Source organism: Lontra canadensis, unplaced genomic scaffold (genome assembly GCF_010015895.1).
Source record: "Lontra canadensis isolate GAN:19392208 unplaced genomic scaffold, GSC_riverotter_1.0 scaffold3, whole genome shotgun sequence".
Classification (NCBI taxonomy): domain Eukaryota; kingdom Metazoa; phylum Chordata; class Mammalia; order Carnivora; family Mustelidae; genus Lontra; species Lontra canadensis.
This window is the reverse complement of record NW_022630997.1, coordinates 29,519,693-29,540,806: the sequence shown is the minus strand read 5'-3', so window position 1 is coordinate 29,540,806 and position 21,114 is coordinate 29,519,693. Positions and strand designations below refer to the sequence as shown.

Here is a 21,114-nt window from a genome sequence, read left to right as displayed (position 1 = left end):
TACTTCTAAAAGAACCTTTCCCACTTGGGCAGTAAATTAAGATTCAGATAAAAAATATGTTCTAAAATTACTCTCATGAATTAAGTGTTAATACATTTAGGTTAAAGAAGTTAAATCAGAGTCATTATATGAAGATTGATCAAATGGTAGACTGAGCATAAATGCTTGACACCCCTTCCAGACAAAATATATATACACATATAAAAACAGTCATATATAGTTGTAGGATATATATACATAATCAATATCAGTAAGTGTTGGAAGATGAATAAAGGAGGGCCACTGTGAATCAGAAATCATGAAGCATCCCTGAAGGGCAGACCCCAGGGACGAGAAGGCAAGCTTGGATGGAGAGGTGGTGGCTGCCATGGTGGCAGCTGCTGGGTGTTGAGCCCAGAGGCAGCAGGAGGTCATTGTCTTAGGATCAGCCAGAGGTTGGGCCCTCCCTCCCCCACCTTTGTCCACTGTCACTGCAGCCATGTGGGCAGGCACTTGGACAGGGCTTTGCCATGCCCTCTGCTAGAAGCAGTGAGGAGAAATGGGGTGCCCTCACGCACCTGAGACTTGCTCTGGAACTCTCTCCCCCACAGCAGAGCCCAGGTCCCTCCCTCTCCAGGCAGGTTCAGATCAACAAGAGCATCTCTGAGCAGAACCACAGAGGAGCTCACACATATCCATGCAAACGTAACTAAGAATCAATCATCAAAGAGGGAAACCAACACCACAAAAAGGAAATACGGAAACAACCAGCTGCAGCACTGGAGTTCCCGGAAATGAACTGACTAGAGGAAATGAAAGGAGGTATTAAAGGTAATGAACACACCTGAGGGACGAGAAATCCTACCGCATCCCTGACAAAGGAACAGACTATATTAGGAAGAAGGACCAATGACAAGTCTTAGAGACGAACAATATATTGTGAAATTAAAAGAATCACAGGAAGGCGTAGACAGAGGAACAGAATGGAAACTGTTAAAAAATCAGTTCGATGAGCCTAAGGATCAAGCTGAAGCATTCACCCAAAGGCACCAAACCCAGAGCTTTACAAGCATTCTGTCAAAGGTTCACGTAACTCCCACGTGGTACAAACTCGTCTTAGAACAAGGTGAGAAGTGTCCCAGCTCATTTTCCAAAAGTAGAATAACCACCCCCCCCCACATACACAGAGCACATCAAAAAATGAGAGAAAAAAAAATCTATAGAGCAAATTCCTTTATGAACCAAAGGGTTAAAATCAAAATATTAGCCAGCTGAAACCAGCAATATATTAAAAGCAAAATATATCGTGACCCAATAGGGATCTCCCACCTCCAACCCAGTATTGAGAACATCCCGGGAATGACTGAATGAGTTGACTCAATGAAAACTAGATCTACTTTACTAAACCAATTCAGAACATTAGCAGATTAAAGATTATCTTTAATCTTTAAAGTTATCATCTTAGTAAATGCAGAAAATGCAACTGAAAAATTAAACATTTGTTCTTAATAAAAAATAATTTGCAAGCTAGGAATAGGAATAAAAATCCTTAACTCATTAAAAAGTATCAACCAGGCTGCCTGGGTGGCTCAATGGGTTAAGCCTCTACCTTCAGTGCAGGTCAGGAGCCCAGAGTCCGGGATGGAGCCCTGTGTCGGACTCTCTGCTTGGCAGGGAGCCTGCTTCTCCCTCTCCCATTTGGGCTTTCTCTCTCTCAAATAAATAAATAAAATCTTAATAAAAATAAAAGCTATCAACTGAAACAGTGCAAATATACTTGACACATGGGAAGTATCCTTCATTCAAGTAGGAATAAGACATAGGTGGCCACACTGTTTACCATTCCTGGCTAGCAGAACTAGTAAGTAAGAAAAAAAAAAAAAAAAAGGAGGTAATAGTATTGAAAAGCAAGAGACAATCCTGACATTATTTGTAGATGGTATTTAGAGTACCTAGAATATATAAAAGAATCAGCTGTAAATTAGTAAAATATGTCAGCAAGATTGCCAGATACACACCAGTATGTAAAATCAACAGTATTATAGTGAACTAGAAAACGTCTTTTCTTAATGTCATTTACTATAGCAACCAAAACCATAGGATAATCAGGCATAAATGTAAGACGTGTATGACCTTATTATAAATGAAAGATAATAGTGCAATTATGACTTCATAAATGTGTTAAAAATGGGGTAATATCTCCCATTCCTTGATAAGAAACTCTAGATCATCAACAGTCCTCCCCAAATAATCTATATAAATCATTACAGTTTTGATAACAAGAATCTCAATGTGGCGACCTGATCCTCAAATTTACATGGAGTCAGGAACTACGGCGTCTTTGGAAGATGAGAGGAAACGTTCTACCATATGATAAACAATTCTAAGGCTACAATGAGTAGAACAGTGGGTTATTAGCAAAGGTAGCTAAGTGGACCAATTGTACAGAATACAGAGCCCAGAAATATTCCCATAATTATGTGAAAATCTGATATAATCATAGAGATAGCTTCACAAATCAGAGGGAAAGAATGGGCATTTTTTTTAGAGGTGTTAGGAAAAGTAACTATCTATATGAATTTATAAGAAAATTTATGAGAATGTAATCATGACCTCAGATTAGGAAAGGGACTCTTACATAAGGAAACAAAAAAAGGGAAAGACTGAATTTGGCTATACTTAAATTTAAAACTTCTGTATGATAAATGACATCATATGCAAAGTAGATACATGGATGTTCTAATTCTCCACATTTTTATGTAAGAAAGATCCCCAACCAAAACTAAAAAATCTTTAAGACCTAAGAATAAGCCTAATATGAAATGTGGCAAGACCTTTATGAAGAAAGTTATTAAAATTTTATCCAAGAATGTAAAATACTTTAAGAAAATGAGACCTAGGGGCACCTGAGTGGCTCAGAGGGTTAAGCCTCTGCCTTCAGCTCAGGTCATGGTCCCAGGGTCCTGGGATCGAGTCCCACATTGGGCTCTCTGCTCAACAGGAGCCTGCTTCTTTCTCTCCCTCTGCCTGTCATTTCCTCTGTTTGTGCTCTCTCTCTCTCTCTCTGGCAAATAAATAAATAAAATCTTAAAAAAAAAAAAAAAGAAAAGAAAGTGAGACCTATCATGATCCTAATGGGAAAAACTATATTAATTTGAAGAAGCCTATTATCCTCAAATCAATAAATACACTAATGCAATCTCAATCAAAAGAGCAACACAATCTTAGTGACGTAATAAACTGATTCTAAGATTTACCTGGAACAGGAAATGCACAAGACAAGGGGGGCAGAGGACCAGAAGGACTAGGAACTTGCCTGTAGATAGCAAAACATAGTACAAAGTCAACGGTGAAGAGTATGGTTGGCAGAATAGACATCTGGATCCATTGGTCCAGGAATAAGACAACTTAGCATACAATAAACTTGGCATTTCAGATGGGTAGAAAGAATGAACAGAGAAACGAATGAAGAATGCAAAACTTCAATAATAATTGGGGGTGATCACATTTTCATTTTTGTTTGGGGGGAAGGACCCTGTAAGATTTATAACCAATTGTAAAACTAGACAAATGTGATGTGAGCAGGGAATACTCAAGATCTACACATGGTCAACGAACATGGAAATGTTTGGTTGTCTAAGTAATCAGGGTAACTGGAGTTCAAACAAGGTATTTTCAACCATAAGACTGGTTAAGAACAAAACAAAAACAAAAACCTCCCAAGACTGATTGCTGCTAAGGTTGTGGAAAATGGGTCCTCTTATGGGGTATAAATGGAAGGAAGCAGTTTCACTACATCAATTGAAACTAAAAGTCTGAGGCGCCTGGGTGGCTCAGTGGGTTGAGCCTCTGCCTTGGGCTCAGGTTATGATCTCAGGGTCCTGGGATGGAGCCCTGCATCGGGCTCTCTGCTCTGCAGGGAGCCTGCTTCTCCCTCTCTCTGACTGCCTCTCTGCCTACTTGTGATCTCTCTCTCTGTCAAACACATTTAAAGAAAAAAAAAAAAGTAAAAAACCCCAAAAACCTAAAAATATCATTCTGTTCAATTATGTGGAATTTAAGAAACAAAACAGATGAAAATAGGGGAAGGGAAGGAAAAATAAGGCAAAAACAGAGAAGGAGGCAAACCATAAGAGACTTAACAAGAGGGAACAAACTGAGGACTGTTGGAGAGGAGGGGCGTGGGAGGATGGGTAACTGGGTGATGGGTATTAAGGAGGACTCTTGAAGTAACGGGCAAAGCTGGGTATTATATGCACATGATGAATCATTGATTTCTACCTCTGAAACTAATAAGACAGTATATGTTAATTAAATTGAATTTAAATTTAAAAACTTTTTTTAAATTTAAAAATCTATGTCATTTTTAATCCAGCAGTTCCACGAAGGTAGAGCTATTAATTGCAAGGAAGAAAAGACCTCTTGCATGTAACATTAAATGAAAAGTTAGCTGCAAAGCAGTAAGGATGAGGGGCGCCTGGGTGGCTCAGTGGGTTAAAGCCTCTGCCTTTGGCTCAGGTCATGATCCCAGGGTCCTGGGATCGAGCCCCGCATCAGGCTCTCTGCTCAGCGGGGAGCCTGCTTCCTCCTCTCTCTCTCTCTGCCTCTTTGCCTACTTGTGATCTCTGTCCGTCAAATAAATAAATACAATCTTAAAAAAAAAAAAAAAGACAAAAAAAAAAAAAGCAGTAAGGATGATATAATCACATCTACATTAAATCACACCTATAAGACAAAGTTGGTTCTATAATAAAGAGACTCCAAAAGACAGTGGTTTAAGCAAGTCAGCGATTTATTTTGCTCTCAGGTAACAGGTGGAAGGAAAGCAGTTCAAGGCTGGCAGGCGAGCTTCTCCAGCCTCAACACACAAGCTCCATAGCTCCCATATCACTGCTTAAGGTCCCCCCGAATCTCAGCCAGCAGAAGAATATACACCCAATTCCTTATTTAAACGCCCAATCTGGAAGTTCCATTCACAGCCCACGGCCCAGTTACGGGGCCACAATTTAACTGCAAAGGAGGTGGGGAAGCCAAGTCTTCAGCAAAGTAGCCAGGCGTCCTGGCAAAACTCCAGAAATTCGTCAGTAAAGGAAGGGGGAAACACATGACAACAGCCATCTCTGCCACGTGTATTTGCAAATACATGGAAAAACAACCTGGAATAAATATACACTAATTGCCTGAAATTGTTTTAACAGTGATAGTATATTTATATATGAACTAGGAAGTTTTAAAATTTCACAAAATTTAAAAATCCTTTATTGTTGCTTGATACCAATATAAAACATTAAATACATTAAATCTGTCTACATCGTACGAAGCTTAAGTTCCAAAAAGTAGATTCTATCTAAACGAATAAGTTACTCTCTACTGTTAAAAACATTACACTTAAGAGTATCTTCCTCTAAGCCTCTCCACCTGGGAGGCATGATGACAATGTTTATAGATGTCCACACTGAGACACAGGCAGGATGGCAACCTGCCCAAGGTCCCCAGCATGCTGGTGGCAGAGCTAAGAACGAGAGTGAGGACCACCCTGCTTTTACTGCATAACTTTTGATGGCATTTTCTATTTGATGAGAAGATTACAACTTCTCTCACTCTTGGGGCACCTGGGTGGCTCAGTCAGTTAAGCACCTGCCTTCGGCTCAGGTCATGATCCCAGGGTGCTGGGCAGGTCATGATCCCAGAGTCCTGGGATCCAGCCCTGCATTGAGCTCCTTGCTCAGTGGGAGTCTTCTTCTCCCTCTCCCCTGCTCATGCTCTCAATCTCTCTCAAATAAATAAATAATATCCTTTAAAAAAAAAAAAAAAACAACAAAGATAAACCTCTCACTCAGTAGAGTTCGAATTTCAGAAAGAAAGAGAAAATGAACTGCATTCAATCTGAGAATAAGGGGAAAGCGATTTCCTTACAGGCTAATGATTACAAAAATAAAAATAAAGAAAGAACTTCCCAGAAACAAAAGTCATGAGTTTTGACTCCCTTTTGAGCCAAATTCTCAAGTTTAAGATTTATTGAGCTGTTTAAAAATCCTTTCTATGACTTCCAGATAATGACAGGAGACCGAAGAAAATAATAGAATCTTCTTCCCCTAATACATAAATCACTCTAAAAACAGAATAAGATGAATAAGCCAGAATGTTTTTAAAGAGCAGCAGAAACTCCTGGTGGGAATCTTAACTCTAGGACATCTCCTCCCTACCTCTAGGATTCTTTGGCCGGAGCTATTTAACAAAATCTCCGGAACGGCGGGGTAAAACGCAAATCCTCCAACCAGAGCTGCGTGGAGCCCAGCAGAGGCTCTTCCCCACTCCCAAACCCAAACCCCTTCTGTCTGGGTCACGGGGAAGGGTATACAGATATGGACGGAGCTGCTCATGACATAAACAAGGTGTAAAGAAACGGCATGGGAGGAAGACGAGCACGATACACAACACGGAGAAAGCAGAGAGGAAAAACAGCCTGCCACAGAGAACAAGCCCAAGAAAGAACTCCACTGTGACAGCTCGAGAAGAAATTTAAGTAATGTAATGAATTTAAGAAAACAAGACTTCAGGGCTGAGATGATAAAACAACAGAGAGAGGGAAACAAGAAAATCGAAGCTAAGAAAACAAACTGAGGATCGAAACAACACCATCATAGAACTATAAATGCATAAGCAACAGCCAGAAAACAGCTGAAAACCAAACGTATAGAACAGGAGCATCGCAGGGAAGGCAAAGGACAAAGAGAGGTGGACACAACTGGACAGAAGATAATACGTAAGGAGAGTGATGGTGCCCAATACAAAGTAATCAGCATCCTTAGAGAAGCAAACAGTAAATAAAATAAAAAATGCTCCAAGTCCCCTCCCAGCACATAAGCAGAGAGAGGGGGCCACAACAGTGGTCCCGACATGGTAATGGTGGCACACCAGCTGTGGTCTGGAGTGACGTTTGTATGCCTGTGTGTGTTTTTATTTGTACTCACTTTTGATTCTGCTTAAGATTTGTGTATTATTTTAAGATAATATATTTTATTTTCCTAAAACCAACAGTCCCCATAGAGGGGAAAAAGATGTCCTTTGCTTCAAGTTAAGCCAATGTAAACTGAGTACACTACAACCTTCTGCAAGGACAGGCCCCGTTATTTATTACCGAGCTATTTTCATGCTTTACTAATGAAAATGCCTGCCGATTTACAGTACCTTAAAAGGAAGACTGTTTAAAGGCAATTAATATATTCAAAAGACAGTAAGTCTCATTTGTTTATGGGTGGCAAATGATAAATTTAAACATTTAAAAGCTATGCACCAAAAATAAGTATCTGTTATCAGATATTGGTGAGCTAATTTATTGACTAGGTCTGACTGAATGTGAGACATGTTTTTAGCACCAATAAAAAGAATTCTTGAGATTTCTTGTCTACAAACATCTAAATGAGTAGTAGTGGGCTCCCTAATGGCATCTTTTGGGTGAAGGAACAAATGTGATCCAAGCATTAACTTTTAGGTCCCTGATTTTGTAACATAATTCATGGTGCCAAAATAAAAAAATCAACCCCAAGTATTTTTAAAACTTAAGTTTTAGAGATGAATTTCTTCTTCCTTAAAGTTTTAAATTATGAGGTAGATATCAAAGTAAACAGACGCAGCCAACTTCTGTTGACGAACATGATTATTAATCACAGGATTAATAATCAGAAATTCCCACTAGGAAATTGAAAGTTTAAAAAGTAATGTTGATCAGCAGTATTCTGGCTTAAGTTTCCAAATTCCTTCACCACTAGAAGTTCTATGAAATGTGCAAAGATTTCGCAACAGTTCTCGGAAGACACAAGACTGTGAGGCTGATAACTTGGATTCGAACTCCTGCAGTATCTCGCGAGTGCTGGCCTGGCCATCCACGCGGGCCTGAAAAGCGATGAAGTTTCTCATGTCCACCAGCAGGTCATCGTGCTCGGTGGTGGAGGGTGGTGGCGCAGATGCCTCATGGTGTGCATTTTCACTTTCCAGCCGCTCTGGCAGAATCAGGTGGTTCCTAGCTCTCATTTTAGCCAACAGTGAAGACGAAGAGAGGGCCGCGGGTGAAGACTCTGCATTTTCCATTTTCCCGCTGAAGTGCTCGGAAGCATTATCCTTCCCATCCTTTCTTGTGACACCGTCCTGGAGAAAGAACACCACCGCAGTGATGCGCCAGCTTCTAGTTCATGCTCCCACTACTTCCCCAAAGGCCCCGAGGAGCCAGAGACCACTGACGAACACTCGGGCCCCAGGCAATGAGGCTGACAGCAAAGAATGCGAGATCATCAAACAAAAAGGGAGGGGCAAGAGACAAGCACTGAAATCCACCCAACATTAAAGAACATTTCTGGAAAAAACCCAAATCCCCCAAACTACACTCTTCACTTCATCATCATTCTGTGCGGTGAGAGGAGGGAGGGGAGGGTGGAGGCACCGAGCCTCCCTTTGGCGGGAAAGCCGGTTCCAGGAGGCGCAGGTTCTGCAGGCTTCTCCTGCCCTTACTCCCAAATCCACCCTGACCTCGGCACTGCGGGACAAGGGGCTGTTACACAGCTGCGCTTCCTTCTCCTCACTTTTCAGTCTTTTGACTCTTTCCCTCTTCGCACCTCATGTGTGTTGCCCTAGAACAACAACACAAATCTAACTTCCTTCCACATCCCTACTGCCAAAAGAACCTAACATGGGAAGTCAAAAAAGGTTTGCTATGCCAACTTTTATCAGCAACATAGCCCTTGACTAGAAAAGACCAAAGAGAGCACTGAATGACAGGGTTTGGTCTAATCTTTACTCAGTGAAGCACTCAAGGCATCCGGGGGTTACGGGACCGGGAGAGACGGGCGCAAAGCTCCAGCAGCCAGTACATTACACACAACATTCGAAGGGCTTTTGTCTACCTTCGTTTTAGAGGGCAGTGTTCTCTGGAGCTAGGACTTCACCTCCGGATGGGGCAGGCAGAATGGGCGGCAGCTCACACATCACCTATCCCCTGCGTTAATTTTCTCAGGCCAAAACACAGATTCTGCTATAGATTTGAGGTTAATACTTGGTCTTTTACAAAGTTGGCTGGTCCTTTTAGCTTCAAATGTAAGTGCTTCATTAATCAGAGCCTACAACACACACACCAGGTGTCATCATGCCAGTGTTTTTCCTCACATCTGACTCAGGGGAAGTTTTCATGGCAATGCAGTCACGTAAGTCTCCGACAAGAGAAGCAGCTAGGCCATTGTATTACCTGGCATTTCTCCTTTGAGCCTGCTGAAGAAGGGTGCTGCACAGAGATGTTGGAATTCCTTTTCTGACCAAATCTACTCCTAAATAAGGAAAAGAATCACAGTAGACAAAACGTTTGCTTTTGTGACTTAGACATGAAAATGCCCTTTCAACAACTTAATCTTTTCCTGGAAAAGTTTTCTTCTGCAAGGTTATTCTTTCATAGCCACGATGCTCATCCCCTTTAATTTTTCTGCTTTACCCTCCTAGGAAGTAACTGCTGCATTTCAGGTAAGAACCACTCAATATCTTATTCAACACAGGATGGAGACTATCCTCAGATTCTAGGTAGGAAGATTATTCTAAACAAATATACCGAATAGCACAGTGGTTACTGACTGCTGAACACTGGGTAACCATCTCATTCAAGTGTAATCGCTATTCTGTTATCTTATTCTTAACATCATCTCTTAAACAAAACAGACCATGTCTCCTTTCCCTGAAAACTCAGCTTTGGAAAGCAGGGGACAATGTAAGGCAAAATGTAAGATTATATGTCGTTCCCCATGTCCTCCAAATCTGCGTGACCCCATTGCTCCCTGAGCAATTTTCTACAGTGCCTGCTCTGGCTGTACTCCTAGCCTAGGTGGTCTGGCCTCCTCTCGTGCATGGCAAGGCAGTCATCTCTTACTTGATTCCTGCTGGCGCACCAGAAATGCCCCAGTGGCCCGTCCAGGTGGGAACACCAGACGCTGCCCCCAGACACCGCTGGCGAGAGAGCCTCAGCGCTTTCAGGGCGTCCTGGGCTACCCGGTTGGCCTCCGCCTCCACCAGCACATAATCTGGATTGGCTCCGTCCATGATGGCATCATGTTTCATGACACTGTGCACTCCAACTAGCAAGAACAAAGGGAACAGTGACATGTTGTTTCAGTTTGTACACAGTCACATTTTTTTCCTCTGTATAGTCTAGTATGTTGTGGGTAGGGAAAAAACAATGAACACTTTCAGCTATTTGCCGAGGTGACTCTCATGACCCAGGGACTTTACAAATGCCACTGCCACTCACCTTCATCACTACCCTAGGGTAGGGACCAGTCACTATCCCCGTTTTGTAATAACCGAAGTATAATGCCTTTGTCACAATTTCAACATCCCTGCTATCTGAAAAATTTTAAAGCCTCCTATTAATCAATCTTTATTCAAAGGAAAAATATAAAAATATAAACCAGAATTATGGAATTTTTAAAAAGTAATGATCATGAAAGTGCTACTTATCAGCAGAACTTAATGCAGGCACCAGTGGAAAATTCACAGCCTTAAATATTTATATACCAATAGAAATGAAAGAATAAAAACAAATGAATTAAATTTCCAAGTCAAAGAGTCTTATAAAAGTTCAGCCAAAAAAAAAAACTCACCAAAACACAACAAAAACAAAAGCACAAGGAAGAAAGTAATAAAGATAAAAGCAAAAACTAATGAGGTAGAGAACAACCATAGACCTAATTAATAAATTAAAATGCTGGTTTATGTTAAAAAAAAAAAATCACAAAATAGTCAAACCACTAACGTAACCTGACCAAAAAAGGGGTGGAGGAAATATACAAAATTAGAAATGACAAGGGAGAAAATATCTTGAGACAGGAACAAATTTTAAAAAAATTATTACAAGAATATTTTCAATGCCTCTGAGCAAATAAACTTGAAAATTAGGCAAAAGAGATCATTTCCTAGGAAAACAGACCAGGAATTATAGAAAAAAACAGAAAGTCATCAGTAAATTACCTTACAAAAAAGTTTCAGGCCCAAATGGTTTTTCCTGAAATGCCATATAGAAACCTGGCCCTCCTGCACCAAGAACGACAGACAGTGATCTCTGGTAACTCGGGGCCATCATGCTGTGAACACAGTGACTGCCAAGGCCTGAACAGGGTGACACCCCAAGGATGACGATGCTGTGCAGGACTGCCTGTCCTCCCCAGTTCTGAGCAACTGTTGAGTCTGCTTTCCTGAGTTTTCTCCTTTGACAAGAGCAATCAAGCCTTCCGACTTCCAGGAAGCCTGCCCTGCCTCTCCCCCATGGCTGTTACTTAATCTGCAGCTGGAAAATCAGGTGAAGACAGCACATACAGAAACTTCCTATCACTGGTCAGTAGTACAAACCTACTCAGAGCACTGCACCCCTCCTGTGTGTGGCTGTAAGTCAAGTACTGTTGTGCTCCAGAGTTTCAAACTCCTCTAGGTCTTCAGAAGAGAGAGGTGAATACAATTTTCAAAATGTCGATTCATTTCAAATCTGAATTTTAGAAGAACAGATACTTCCAGTCGCGAGCCCACTCTGCCCTGGGAGTCAAGGCTGCACCGCTAGAAACAGCCTACTCCTCTTCTGTTCCTAGCACACCTGTGGCAAAGTCAGCAAAAAGATTACCTGACTTTTTGAAAAGCTTTTCCAAGACATAATCATCATTGCTCTGTTCGCTGGTCTCATTCTCATTTTCACTGTCCCGCTTGTGGTACCGCCTTTTCTTCACGAGGTGTGGAATCCGAGTTCCTTCAAACTTGGCATCTCTGCGATGCTTAGAGCTCTTCAGCTTCTGCGCGGACCTCCCAGGCTGCTCCGGGGTCTCCTCCTCTGGTGCACTATGTTTCGTTTTTGACTTGTGCTTACAAAAATTACCTTCCGATTGCTTTTTCTCCCAAAGAGGCTCTGTCTGAGCCTGGCAGTTTTCTCTTCTGTCAGAAAGACCCTGCTTTTCATTGATACTTTCCTCACTAGAGACGCCATCCGCTTTGCCGATTCTCGGAGAATCTGGACAATCCCCCTGTCCGTTAATCACGGATGACTCCTCCAGTCTAGACACTGCGTTTGTCCCTTCTCCAGGCCCGTCACTGCCAGGTAGATTCCGAGGTGTTTGGGGGGCATCTTTCAAAGGATCACCTGGATCAGAAGTTACTGCATTTACTTCGGCTCCTGTCACTGTAGATTTCTCTTCAGTGGATGGGGCCTCATTTGTGGATGCAGTAGAATCAGGAAACTTTTTGCATATTGGAACATCATGGTCTGCTCCAAAGGCTGGCGGAAGTTTTCTTTTTAAATGGAGCTTGGAAGCCTGAACTTCTGAGCCAGTTCCTGTAAAGAGGAAAAACACGCTCAAGTTACATGCAATAATTCTTCTGTACTTTATGATTTTAAGTGAAATTATTTTATGTAATACCTGCAAAAATCGCGCTTGTTTCAGTGCTCTGGGAAGGGTCAGGACTCGTTAGAGTGAACAGCTCATAAAGATCGTTGGACTTGAAAAATCGCCTTTGCTTTGGATCTTTTAGCACTCTGTTTGTCAGAAACTGCTTGAAAATTTGTCTAAAAAGATAAAAATTAAACTGGTATAAAACAATGTTTAGCTGCAGCTCGAAATCCCAGCTATAAAACAACATGAGAGATAGGGTAACTGTAGCTGGACAAATGTGTACATCATCCCCAAGCTTTCCGCCTTGGAAAATTACAATTCAAAGTTCATAAAATATCGGGCGGTCTCCCGTGCTTGACGGAATTTAAATTACAAAGAGTATCTTATTATTTATACCCAGTGAGCTTTTTCATCTCCAACATCACATGTCTGGAATCACCTTTCTACATGCAATCACATGACAGGCAGCCTCTCCAAGCTGGAAAGAGTTGGATTCCAGGACTCCTGGGCCAAGAGTCCCCTGCCCTGCCCTCCTCAGGACCCCTCTGTGATGGGAATCAGGATACTCTCTTACCGGGCCTTTGTGAAGCCTTCCCTGGGAGCCATCTCACCCACCTTCCTCCCGCTGATTCACACTTCATGCTAAAGCTCCACACCATCATCACTCTTGCCCAGACACCCCCACAAAGCAGTTTTGCCCCTTCCCACACCCCCTCCCACCCTGAGGCGAAAGCACATCTGAGAGGACACTCTCTCTCACAGGACACAGCTCGTCTCCTACCCTCTCAGAATAAGGCCTGGAGGAACACACACCTATCTGGGAGTGCCCCAGTGCCTAGTGGAAAGCAGGGAGCTTCTCTTTAAGAGCTGGGGTGCAGTTCAAGAATAAAGTCCCAGCAGAGGGGGAGAAGGTGGCCGTATCTCCACCCCATTGTTTAAGAGCCCCTTGTCTAAACCCCTACTCATACAGAGAGATGGAAAAAGGAACAGGTGTCCTGGTCAACCTCCCCCTTGGGGGCATTTGAGCCAAAGACCCATGCTGAACACAACTGCAAAGTGTGAAAATTCCAGGATGTATTTCAACTTTGTTGCTTCTCAAAATTTTTACAAAAAAGGGCACCTGCATGGCTCAGTGCCTTCAGCTCAGGTCATGATCTCACAGTCTTGAGATCGAGCACCACATCGGGCTCTCTGCTCAGTAGGGATCCTGCTTCGCCCCCCCACTGCCTGCCTGCTCTGTCTCTGCCTACTTGTGATCCCTGTCAAATAAATAAATAAAATCTTAAAAAAAAATTTTATGAAAAAAAGATGGTACACTATAGTAGGTATGTACATTCTCTTAAAGAATAATTAAGATGAAGTTGACACACAAGCAGTCCTTGAGGTTTTATAAGGTAGAAGAATGATCAAGTTCAAAGACTTTTTAAAAAACTCACAATAAGCCATTTAAGCTTAGTGAGAAAGAAAAAAATACAAAAATGAAACAACAAAACACCCCCACATATCCTTTAAATTACAGTAACTATTGCTCTAAGATAAGAACACTTTTTTAAAGCAATGCATTTAAAAAATTCCCAGCTCAACCCTGGTGGCGTACTTCTATAGCTATACCCTGACCGCACGGTAGCCAGGAGAGCCGTCTCCGGTCACAGCTGCCCCTATACTGACCGGTGGTAAATCTTTTCTTCAATGGTGCCGGCAGTCAGAAGCCTGTACACAGTCACTTGCTTCTTCTGGCCGATCCTCCATGCTCGCTCCCGGGCCTAGGGCAGAGAGATGCACTTCAACAAGCACCCTTTCCGACGACAAGCGCTTACTGAAAGAAACAGAGCCGGCCACTTCCTCCCCCTGCCAAAGCCCAAATTCTGCCTAATGCCACTAAATACACCTCAGGCCCATTAAGGAAGATAAAACAGGCAGATGATAAAGACAGGCTGAGCCACCTCTAGCTGAAAAACAATGTGTGTCTGTAACTTTGCCCTCTCTCTTTGTACCCCAGACACGGTGAACGCTACAGATAAAACTGCTGGCGACTCTGCCCACCTGTGAGGCCGAGGGTGCCTTCCTCCATGCCTAGGACTAGGCCACAACCAAGATGGGGACTCCGTGCGCAAGCTGACAGGGGCACCAAAGGCCCCTCCCAAGGGCTGGCCACTCAACTGTCACGCGTACACTCCTTTACCTGTGTGTCTGTGCTTGGGTTCCAGTCAGGATCGTAGATGATGACTCTGTTTGCCCCCGTCAGGTTGACTCCTATGCCACCCACCCGCGTAGTCAGAAGAAACACAAATATGGATGTGTCCTAGAGCAAGACACACAACACTGAGCACGCACAGTTAGGACTAGTTTCAGCTCTTCATCTCTGTCTTTACATATTCTACACACTGAAACCTCCTCCCAATACAAAGGACGGGTTACGTCCTAGAGACCGCTGGTCAGTCAAGACGTCATCTCACAGCTTCTGCTTTTAATACCAATTATAGTGGCAATAGCTCAGAGGTGGCTTTTCAAGAAGGAATACATTCTTTGTTTATACACACAAAACCCAGCAATGCCCAGGGGTAAAAGCAAAAAGCCCCCCCTCTACCCGCTGCCCATCCCCAGGGTAAGCAGGGCGCAGGTGGGTGAGGTTGCTCTTCCTTCCTCTGCATGGAATAGCACTACTGGGCTCTACTGTTCAATTGCCGTGTCACCTCATTGTATCTTGTAATCAGTGGCTGTCTTGAAGCGATGGCAGTGGTACCATCCATCTTGAGATAAGAATACTTCTGAGCTCTAAGGAATACTTCAAGGATGTCCAACATCTGTTTGGGAGAGGGGGTAGGGTAAGAGTTTAAAAATCAAATACACACCTTTGGTGAGGTCCACCTTTGTCTAAACAGTCATACCTTCCCACAGGCTTAAATTAAAAGGGGCTTCTTGCTGTGAGGCAGATAAATGTAACTACTACGAGAGTATCTGGTTTTTCCCTACTGTTCATTCTTATAGATCATCTACCTGAGTTCAGACCCAGACTTGCTCACACCCTAGAACCACACGGTAAGCCTTTTAAGAAAGCCAACTTCTGGGCACCAACTCTAGAGAAAGAGCCAAGCTCCCAGAGAGATTTGCAGGCTGCCCCCCTCCGTATCAGCAGGTGAATTTGCTTTTAGAATCATTATTTTAGATCATAACCCATTTTCTTCATAACTGGCTGTAAGTATTCAAGAACCAAACTGTTTCTTGTATGAAGTCTGTATACTCACTTGTCTTGACTGAGAAAACAGCAATACTCGTTGACCCTGCTTGTGCCATATCTTCAACAAGGACTCAACTACTATCATTTTCCCAGAACGTTTCCAGTATCCAAACTGATCTTCTTCTAGTTCATCATCTGGAATACCTTTAGCATTCTTTGGACCTCCAGAAAAGAGATCAGGGTGGTTGCAGATTTTTCTTAGGGCTACAAGTCCAGAGAAAATCTATGGTATAAAAGATTAGGTGCATTTGGATTATGCCATATAAAACAACATTCACTTGGGAAGGAAGGGAAGGAAACTATTTGATATGTAACACAGATTAAAAAGTAATTCTTGGGGCACCTGGGTGGCTCAGTGGGTTAAAGCCTCTGCCTCGGCTCAGATCATGACCCCCCGGGTCCTGGAATGGAGCCCTGCATCAGGCTTTCTGCTCTGCAGGGAGCCTGTTTCCTCCTCTCTCTCTCTGTCTGCCTCTCTGCCTACTTGTGATCTCTGTCAAATAAATAAATAAAATCTTAAAAAAAAAAAAAAGGTAATTCTTGGGGTGCCTGGGTGGCTCAGTTAGTTAAGCATCCATTCCTGATTTAGGTTCAGGTCATGATCTCAGGGTCATGGGAACTAGCCCGCAACGGGATCTGCACTCAGCATGGAGTCTGCTTGTCTCTCTCCCTCTCCTCCTCCCCCCACCCACTCTCTCTCTCTTTCTAAAATTAATATTTTAAAAAATCGTTAAAAAAAAAAACTAATTCTTCATCAGCTTCTTAGCTTCCTCCCTATTCACAGCATATTAGGAGCTAGAAGAAATCAACCTTCATTAACTCTCATTCATCTTTTCTTGACAAGGCAAGTTCTCTAGAAACAAAAACATTCTATTGGATCAAACATCTACCAGTCATATTTAATTGCTAATGACTTATTTTCTCTTACTAGGAAAAAAGGTACATAATTCACAGTATATAAAAAAAATGACTCATCTTTTATGTGAATAAAAAAATGTCGGGATGCCTGGGTGGCTCAGTGAGTTGAGCCTCTGCCTTCAGCTCGGGTCATGATCTCGGGGTCCTGGGATCGAGCCCCGCATTGGGCTCTGTGCTCGGTAGGGATCCTGCTTCCCCCTCTCTCTGCCTACTTGTGATCTCTCTCTCTGTCAAATAAATAAATAAAATCTTAAAAAAAAAATGTCATGCCCATCTAAACTTGGAGAAATCAGGCAAATGACTTAGCAAGTGCATTCAAATACTACACTAAGTACCCCTCATTAAAGGTTCTGTAGTTTAACATATGAGTCAGAGGTTGAAGTTCCACCTACTTATACATTAGAATATCAGAAAACATATCTGCATGGGAAATACACAAATGGGAAAGATATGGCGGTGGTTCACGCAGGAGAAGGGCACAGGAGACTGGGGGTGCCTGCCCTCCAGGCCCCAGCAGGAAGGCACCCTTCATAGCTTTCCAAGTGTGACCCAAATCCACCTCATAAGTACAAAAGCTCAAGGAGAAAAAGATAAACCATAATTTAAGCCAAGGTAGTTCTACTGGCAAACAACAGTTAAACAAATAATAAAAAATCTGAATAAATCAGGAATATTTCAGAACTCCCCTGAAGAGTCATGTGTAACTCTTCTTTCTGCCTCCAGTTCGATGCTTCCAGTACAGCAGCCACAAGCCACAGAAAGCCAGTCTAAACTGAAATGTGCTGCAGAGGTAAAATAGCCAATTTGGGAGACATAGTTTTAGGGAAAAAAGGGTAAAATACCTCACAAATAATCTAAAATTTTTGATTACATATTAAAAATGACATTTTAGGGATGCCTGGGTGGCTCAGTTGGTTAAGCAGCTGCTTTTAGCTCAGGTCATGATCCCAGCGTCCTGGGATCGAGTCCCACATTGGACTCCTTGCTTGGCAGGGAGCCTGCTTCTCCCTCTGCCTCTGCCTGCCACTCTGTCTGCCTGTGCTCGCTCTCGCTCCTTTCTCTCTGACAAATAAATAAATAAAATCTTAAAAAAAAAAAAATGAGGGGCGCCTGGGTGGCTCAGTGGGTTAAAGCCTCTGCCTTCGGCTCAGGTCATGATCCCAGGGTCCTGGGATCAAGCCCCACATCAGGCTCTCTGCTCAGCGGGGAGCCTGCTTCCTCCTCTCTCTCTGCCTGCTTCTCTGCCTATTCTATTTGTGATCTCTGTCAAATAAATAAATAAAATCTAAATAAATAAAATCTTTAAAAAAAATGACATTTTAGATCAAATTAAATAAAATTCATCACCAAAATTGATTTCACCTGTTCTTCTCTTTACCTTTTCGAATGTGACTCTCAGCACAATTTAGAATCACACATGCGGCTTACATTCTGTATCTACAGGTCAGTGCTAATCTAGACCACCTGAAGCTTCACAACTTGAAGGAACATGAAGGGCAGATTTAAGAGAGATGAATAAATGTGAATGATATAAGAACCTCTCATAGAGGCCAATCATAGATGAAATAAGAGAAACAGTGAGCTATGGCCAAAAGAACTGAAACGACTTCCTCTGGAAGAAAAAGCATGCAGACATGATGGGACACGGGCAGCCACGACACCCACACTCATCTCTTTAGCAACCTCTGTGTATGAGCAAGAAGTGTGTTTCAGAGAGTAAGATGCTTGCTACTCAGCTGTACCTCCCGTGAGGACTAAGAAGTTTTATATGTCTAATAAATAAAACACAATTCACACTTTAGGACCCTGAGGCACAAAGAAACTGATTAGTTCATATGGAACTTCAAAGTATATGCTAATTATAAACCCACTACATATGCTTACTGAACAGACCTTTACCAACATCTATTACTGAATATTGCCAATAACTAAAATGTTATTACTTACACAAACACTTAATGATAGTAATTCTTCCTTCAGGCCCCTGCTAACCCCAGCAGTCCAGGGCCACTTCCCTGTGTTCTGCTAGGACCAGACATCCCTGCAGGACTCAGCGTTACAGACCCTGTACCTAGCACTGCTCTTCTGCTAGACCACATGATGTGGGGTTCAAGTGAAATGGTGCTGCAATACAAAGGCAAGTGTGCTCAAATGTAACTGCACGTTGTCTTACTTCTGCAACAGCTCTGAATTAAGGGATGGTTCACACCCTAGTTTTCCCCAAGAGGAAACTGTGAAACAGGACTAGTACTAGCTTCCTTTCCTCCCCACTTCCCTGCTCTATAATTCATTTCTGACCTGCATATCTCCATTGAGAATTCTGTAAACTTCTTTGGAATCAATAAAATTTTGGTAGACTTTATGTTGTTCCTCTGTAAGACGGCAAAATAAGACCTATGGGGGAGAGAAAAAAAAAAAAAACCCAGAGAATTAAAAAAAAAATAATTAAAACGTCAACGAAGTTTTCTAATCAAAAAAGGACAACCTATACAATATTAACAATGTACCTCTTTTTTCAAAAAGCCAAAATGGCGTCCTATCCCAGAGCTAAACAAAGACACAGTCACCCTTCTCATCAGCCCCTCCTCTTCTGTCATCCATCACCTCTTGGTCCCCACCCACTATCCCAACAGTCCCTGAAGATTGGCTTCCTTCCCAAAACAACGTTCAGGACCAGGTGCACAAACCCTCCTCCATCGTAGCCTCCAAGCACTCAGACAGCCCATGCCCCTCGCTCACATTTCACTTCAGCACACCTGACCAGGGACCCTACCCTCACTTGACCTGCCCCTTTCCTAGAGGTCAAAGCACAGGTCCACGAGTTTACCAGACCTTTCCATCCTTCCAGCCCAACTTTGCCTATTATTCCATGCCAGAATGTTCCCTTTCTGCCTCTCAATCCTCCTCTCCTTCTTCATGTCTACCCTATTCCTTGGCTAGTCATAAACCCAAGACATTTTCCTTTAGCTACCCCTCTGCCACCTACTACTTCTGTCTTGTAAACTTCCACATGAAGACTGACTCCTGCCTTCAGGTCATAATCCCAGGGTCCTGGGATCGAGCTCCTCATCGGGCTCCCCTCTCAACAAGGAGTCTGCCTCCCTCTCCATCTGCCCCTACCAGCACCCCTACCCTGCTCATGCGGTCTCTCTCACACTCTCCCTCCGTTCAAATCAATAAAACTCTTAAAAACAAAACAAGACCAAAAAAATGGACAAAACACTGAAGACAGAAATCGAAGCTATCAGTCATGATTCCCTAATTTTAACCCCCTAAAATTTATCTACTTTATCTACCTCACCTTATTTTATTTTTTTTTTTTTATTTTCAGGGGAACAGCTAGTTCCCTGTTTGGGAACTGGGACAACCCTCTGACCTTCACACCAGATCTAAAAACCCTCTCCTCTTCCTCTGGACAGTGCTCCACCACCTTACTCTCTCCAAAAACTGATGGGCGCGGGGCGGGGGGACTCCCTAAAAGGATTATGTGTGCTCACGATCCCCACACCCTCACCTTCCAGCCTCTTCCGGGGCAAGCCTGGAGGGCATACCCACTGAGAAAGTGCTAATGATTTCCTAGCAGCCAGTCACACCGAGTCCCCAGGCCTCATGCTTCCACTTCCCCCAACTCCCTCCTGCCTTTCTGCCTAGGCCTCTGTCTTCCCAGCTAGCCCCTCCAGATACCAGCTCCACTGTAACTTCTTTCCTCTCGGTCTGTGTATGTGCCTCGGGCAACCTCACCCCTGCTCATAACTTCCACACCTTCCTGGCTCTGAGGTCACAACTACATCCCTGCCTAGAACTCTCCACAGAACCCAAGACCCACCTATAACTGCCTTTTGGGCAGGCAGATGTGCCATGGACACTTCAAATGACCCAAATCAACTCACAACTATCTCCTCTATGCTCTGTCCTTTTGAAGTATCTGTCAGCAGATCCATCCCAGCATCTAAACAGGAACCTGGGAAGCACCCGCCAGCCCCACACCCTCCACGGCTCAGGCCCATCCCCTCCAGTCCCTCCCGACCCCGCTATGGACTCGAAGGACCACCTAACTCAACCCTTTGCCTCCACTTTCCTTCCCCTCCAATGCTTTCATATGCTGCCTGAGTCATCTTTTGAAAATATGAATCTGAGTATTTCTAATTCCTCACTTCTTAAATTTGTATTTCAGTCTTTAAATACAATGGCAACAGAGAAAAGCCTTTTCTCTGTTGCCACAAGGTTAACTGAACTAATGATTCACCAGATGCTTGGTGTCTGCAAATCGCTGTTTTAGGTGTTACGTGGCGCTTTAAGGTGGGTGACACAAAGTCCCCATCTCAAGGAGATCTAGTCAAGAGCCTAGTGGGATCTTACAACTTCTGTGTGTGGGAAAGCTGGAGGGTGGGGTGGAAAAACCTCCAGGAAGAGGGAACATCACATGCGAATGGAAAGACAAGTGGCACATGTCTGGAAAACAGGAACTGTCTCCAAGCCATTTGCCTTGGCTGCCACTTGGATTACAAAGAAGAGACATTCTGGGAGCCCATAGTGAAAATAAATTGGCGCAAAGCTAAATCAGGATTCTTG

The 21,114-nt window shown here is 43.1% G+C and overlaps 1 protein-coding gene across 1 annotated transcript in view; it reads right to left on the bottom strand.

Moving 5' to 3' along the window:
• Positions 1-5,786: 5,786 nt before the first annotated feature.
• ERCC6 (ERCC excision repair 6, chromatin remodeling factor) overlaps positions 5,787-21,114 on the bottom strand; it is a 70,727-nt gene continuing 55,399 nt past the window's right edge. Inside the window, exons 12-21 of the mRNA XM_032837765.1 lie at positions 18,841-18,936; positions 15,632-15,847; positions 15,080-15,190; positions 14,569-14,688; positions 14,055-14,149; positions 12,414-12,559; positions 11,627-12,328; positions 9,887-10,091; positions 9,218-9,296; positions 5,787-8,127 (exon numbers count right to left, since the gene is read on the bottom strand). Coding sequence (XP_032693656.1) covers positions 7,708-8,127; positions 9,218-9,296; positions 9,887-10,091; positions 11,627-12,328; positions 12,414-12,559; positions 14,055-14,149; positions 14,569-14,688; positions 15,080-15,190; positions 15,632-15,847; positions 18,841-18,936 — 2,190 coding nt within the window. The 3' untranslated portion in view covers positions 5,787-7,707. The remainder of the gene's footprint in view (positions 8,128-9,217; positions 9,297-9,886; positions 10,092-11,626; positions 12,329-12,413; positions 12,560-14,054; positions 14,150-14,568; positions 14,689-15,079; positions 15,191-15,631; positions 15,848-18,840; positions 18,937-21,114) is intronic.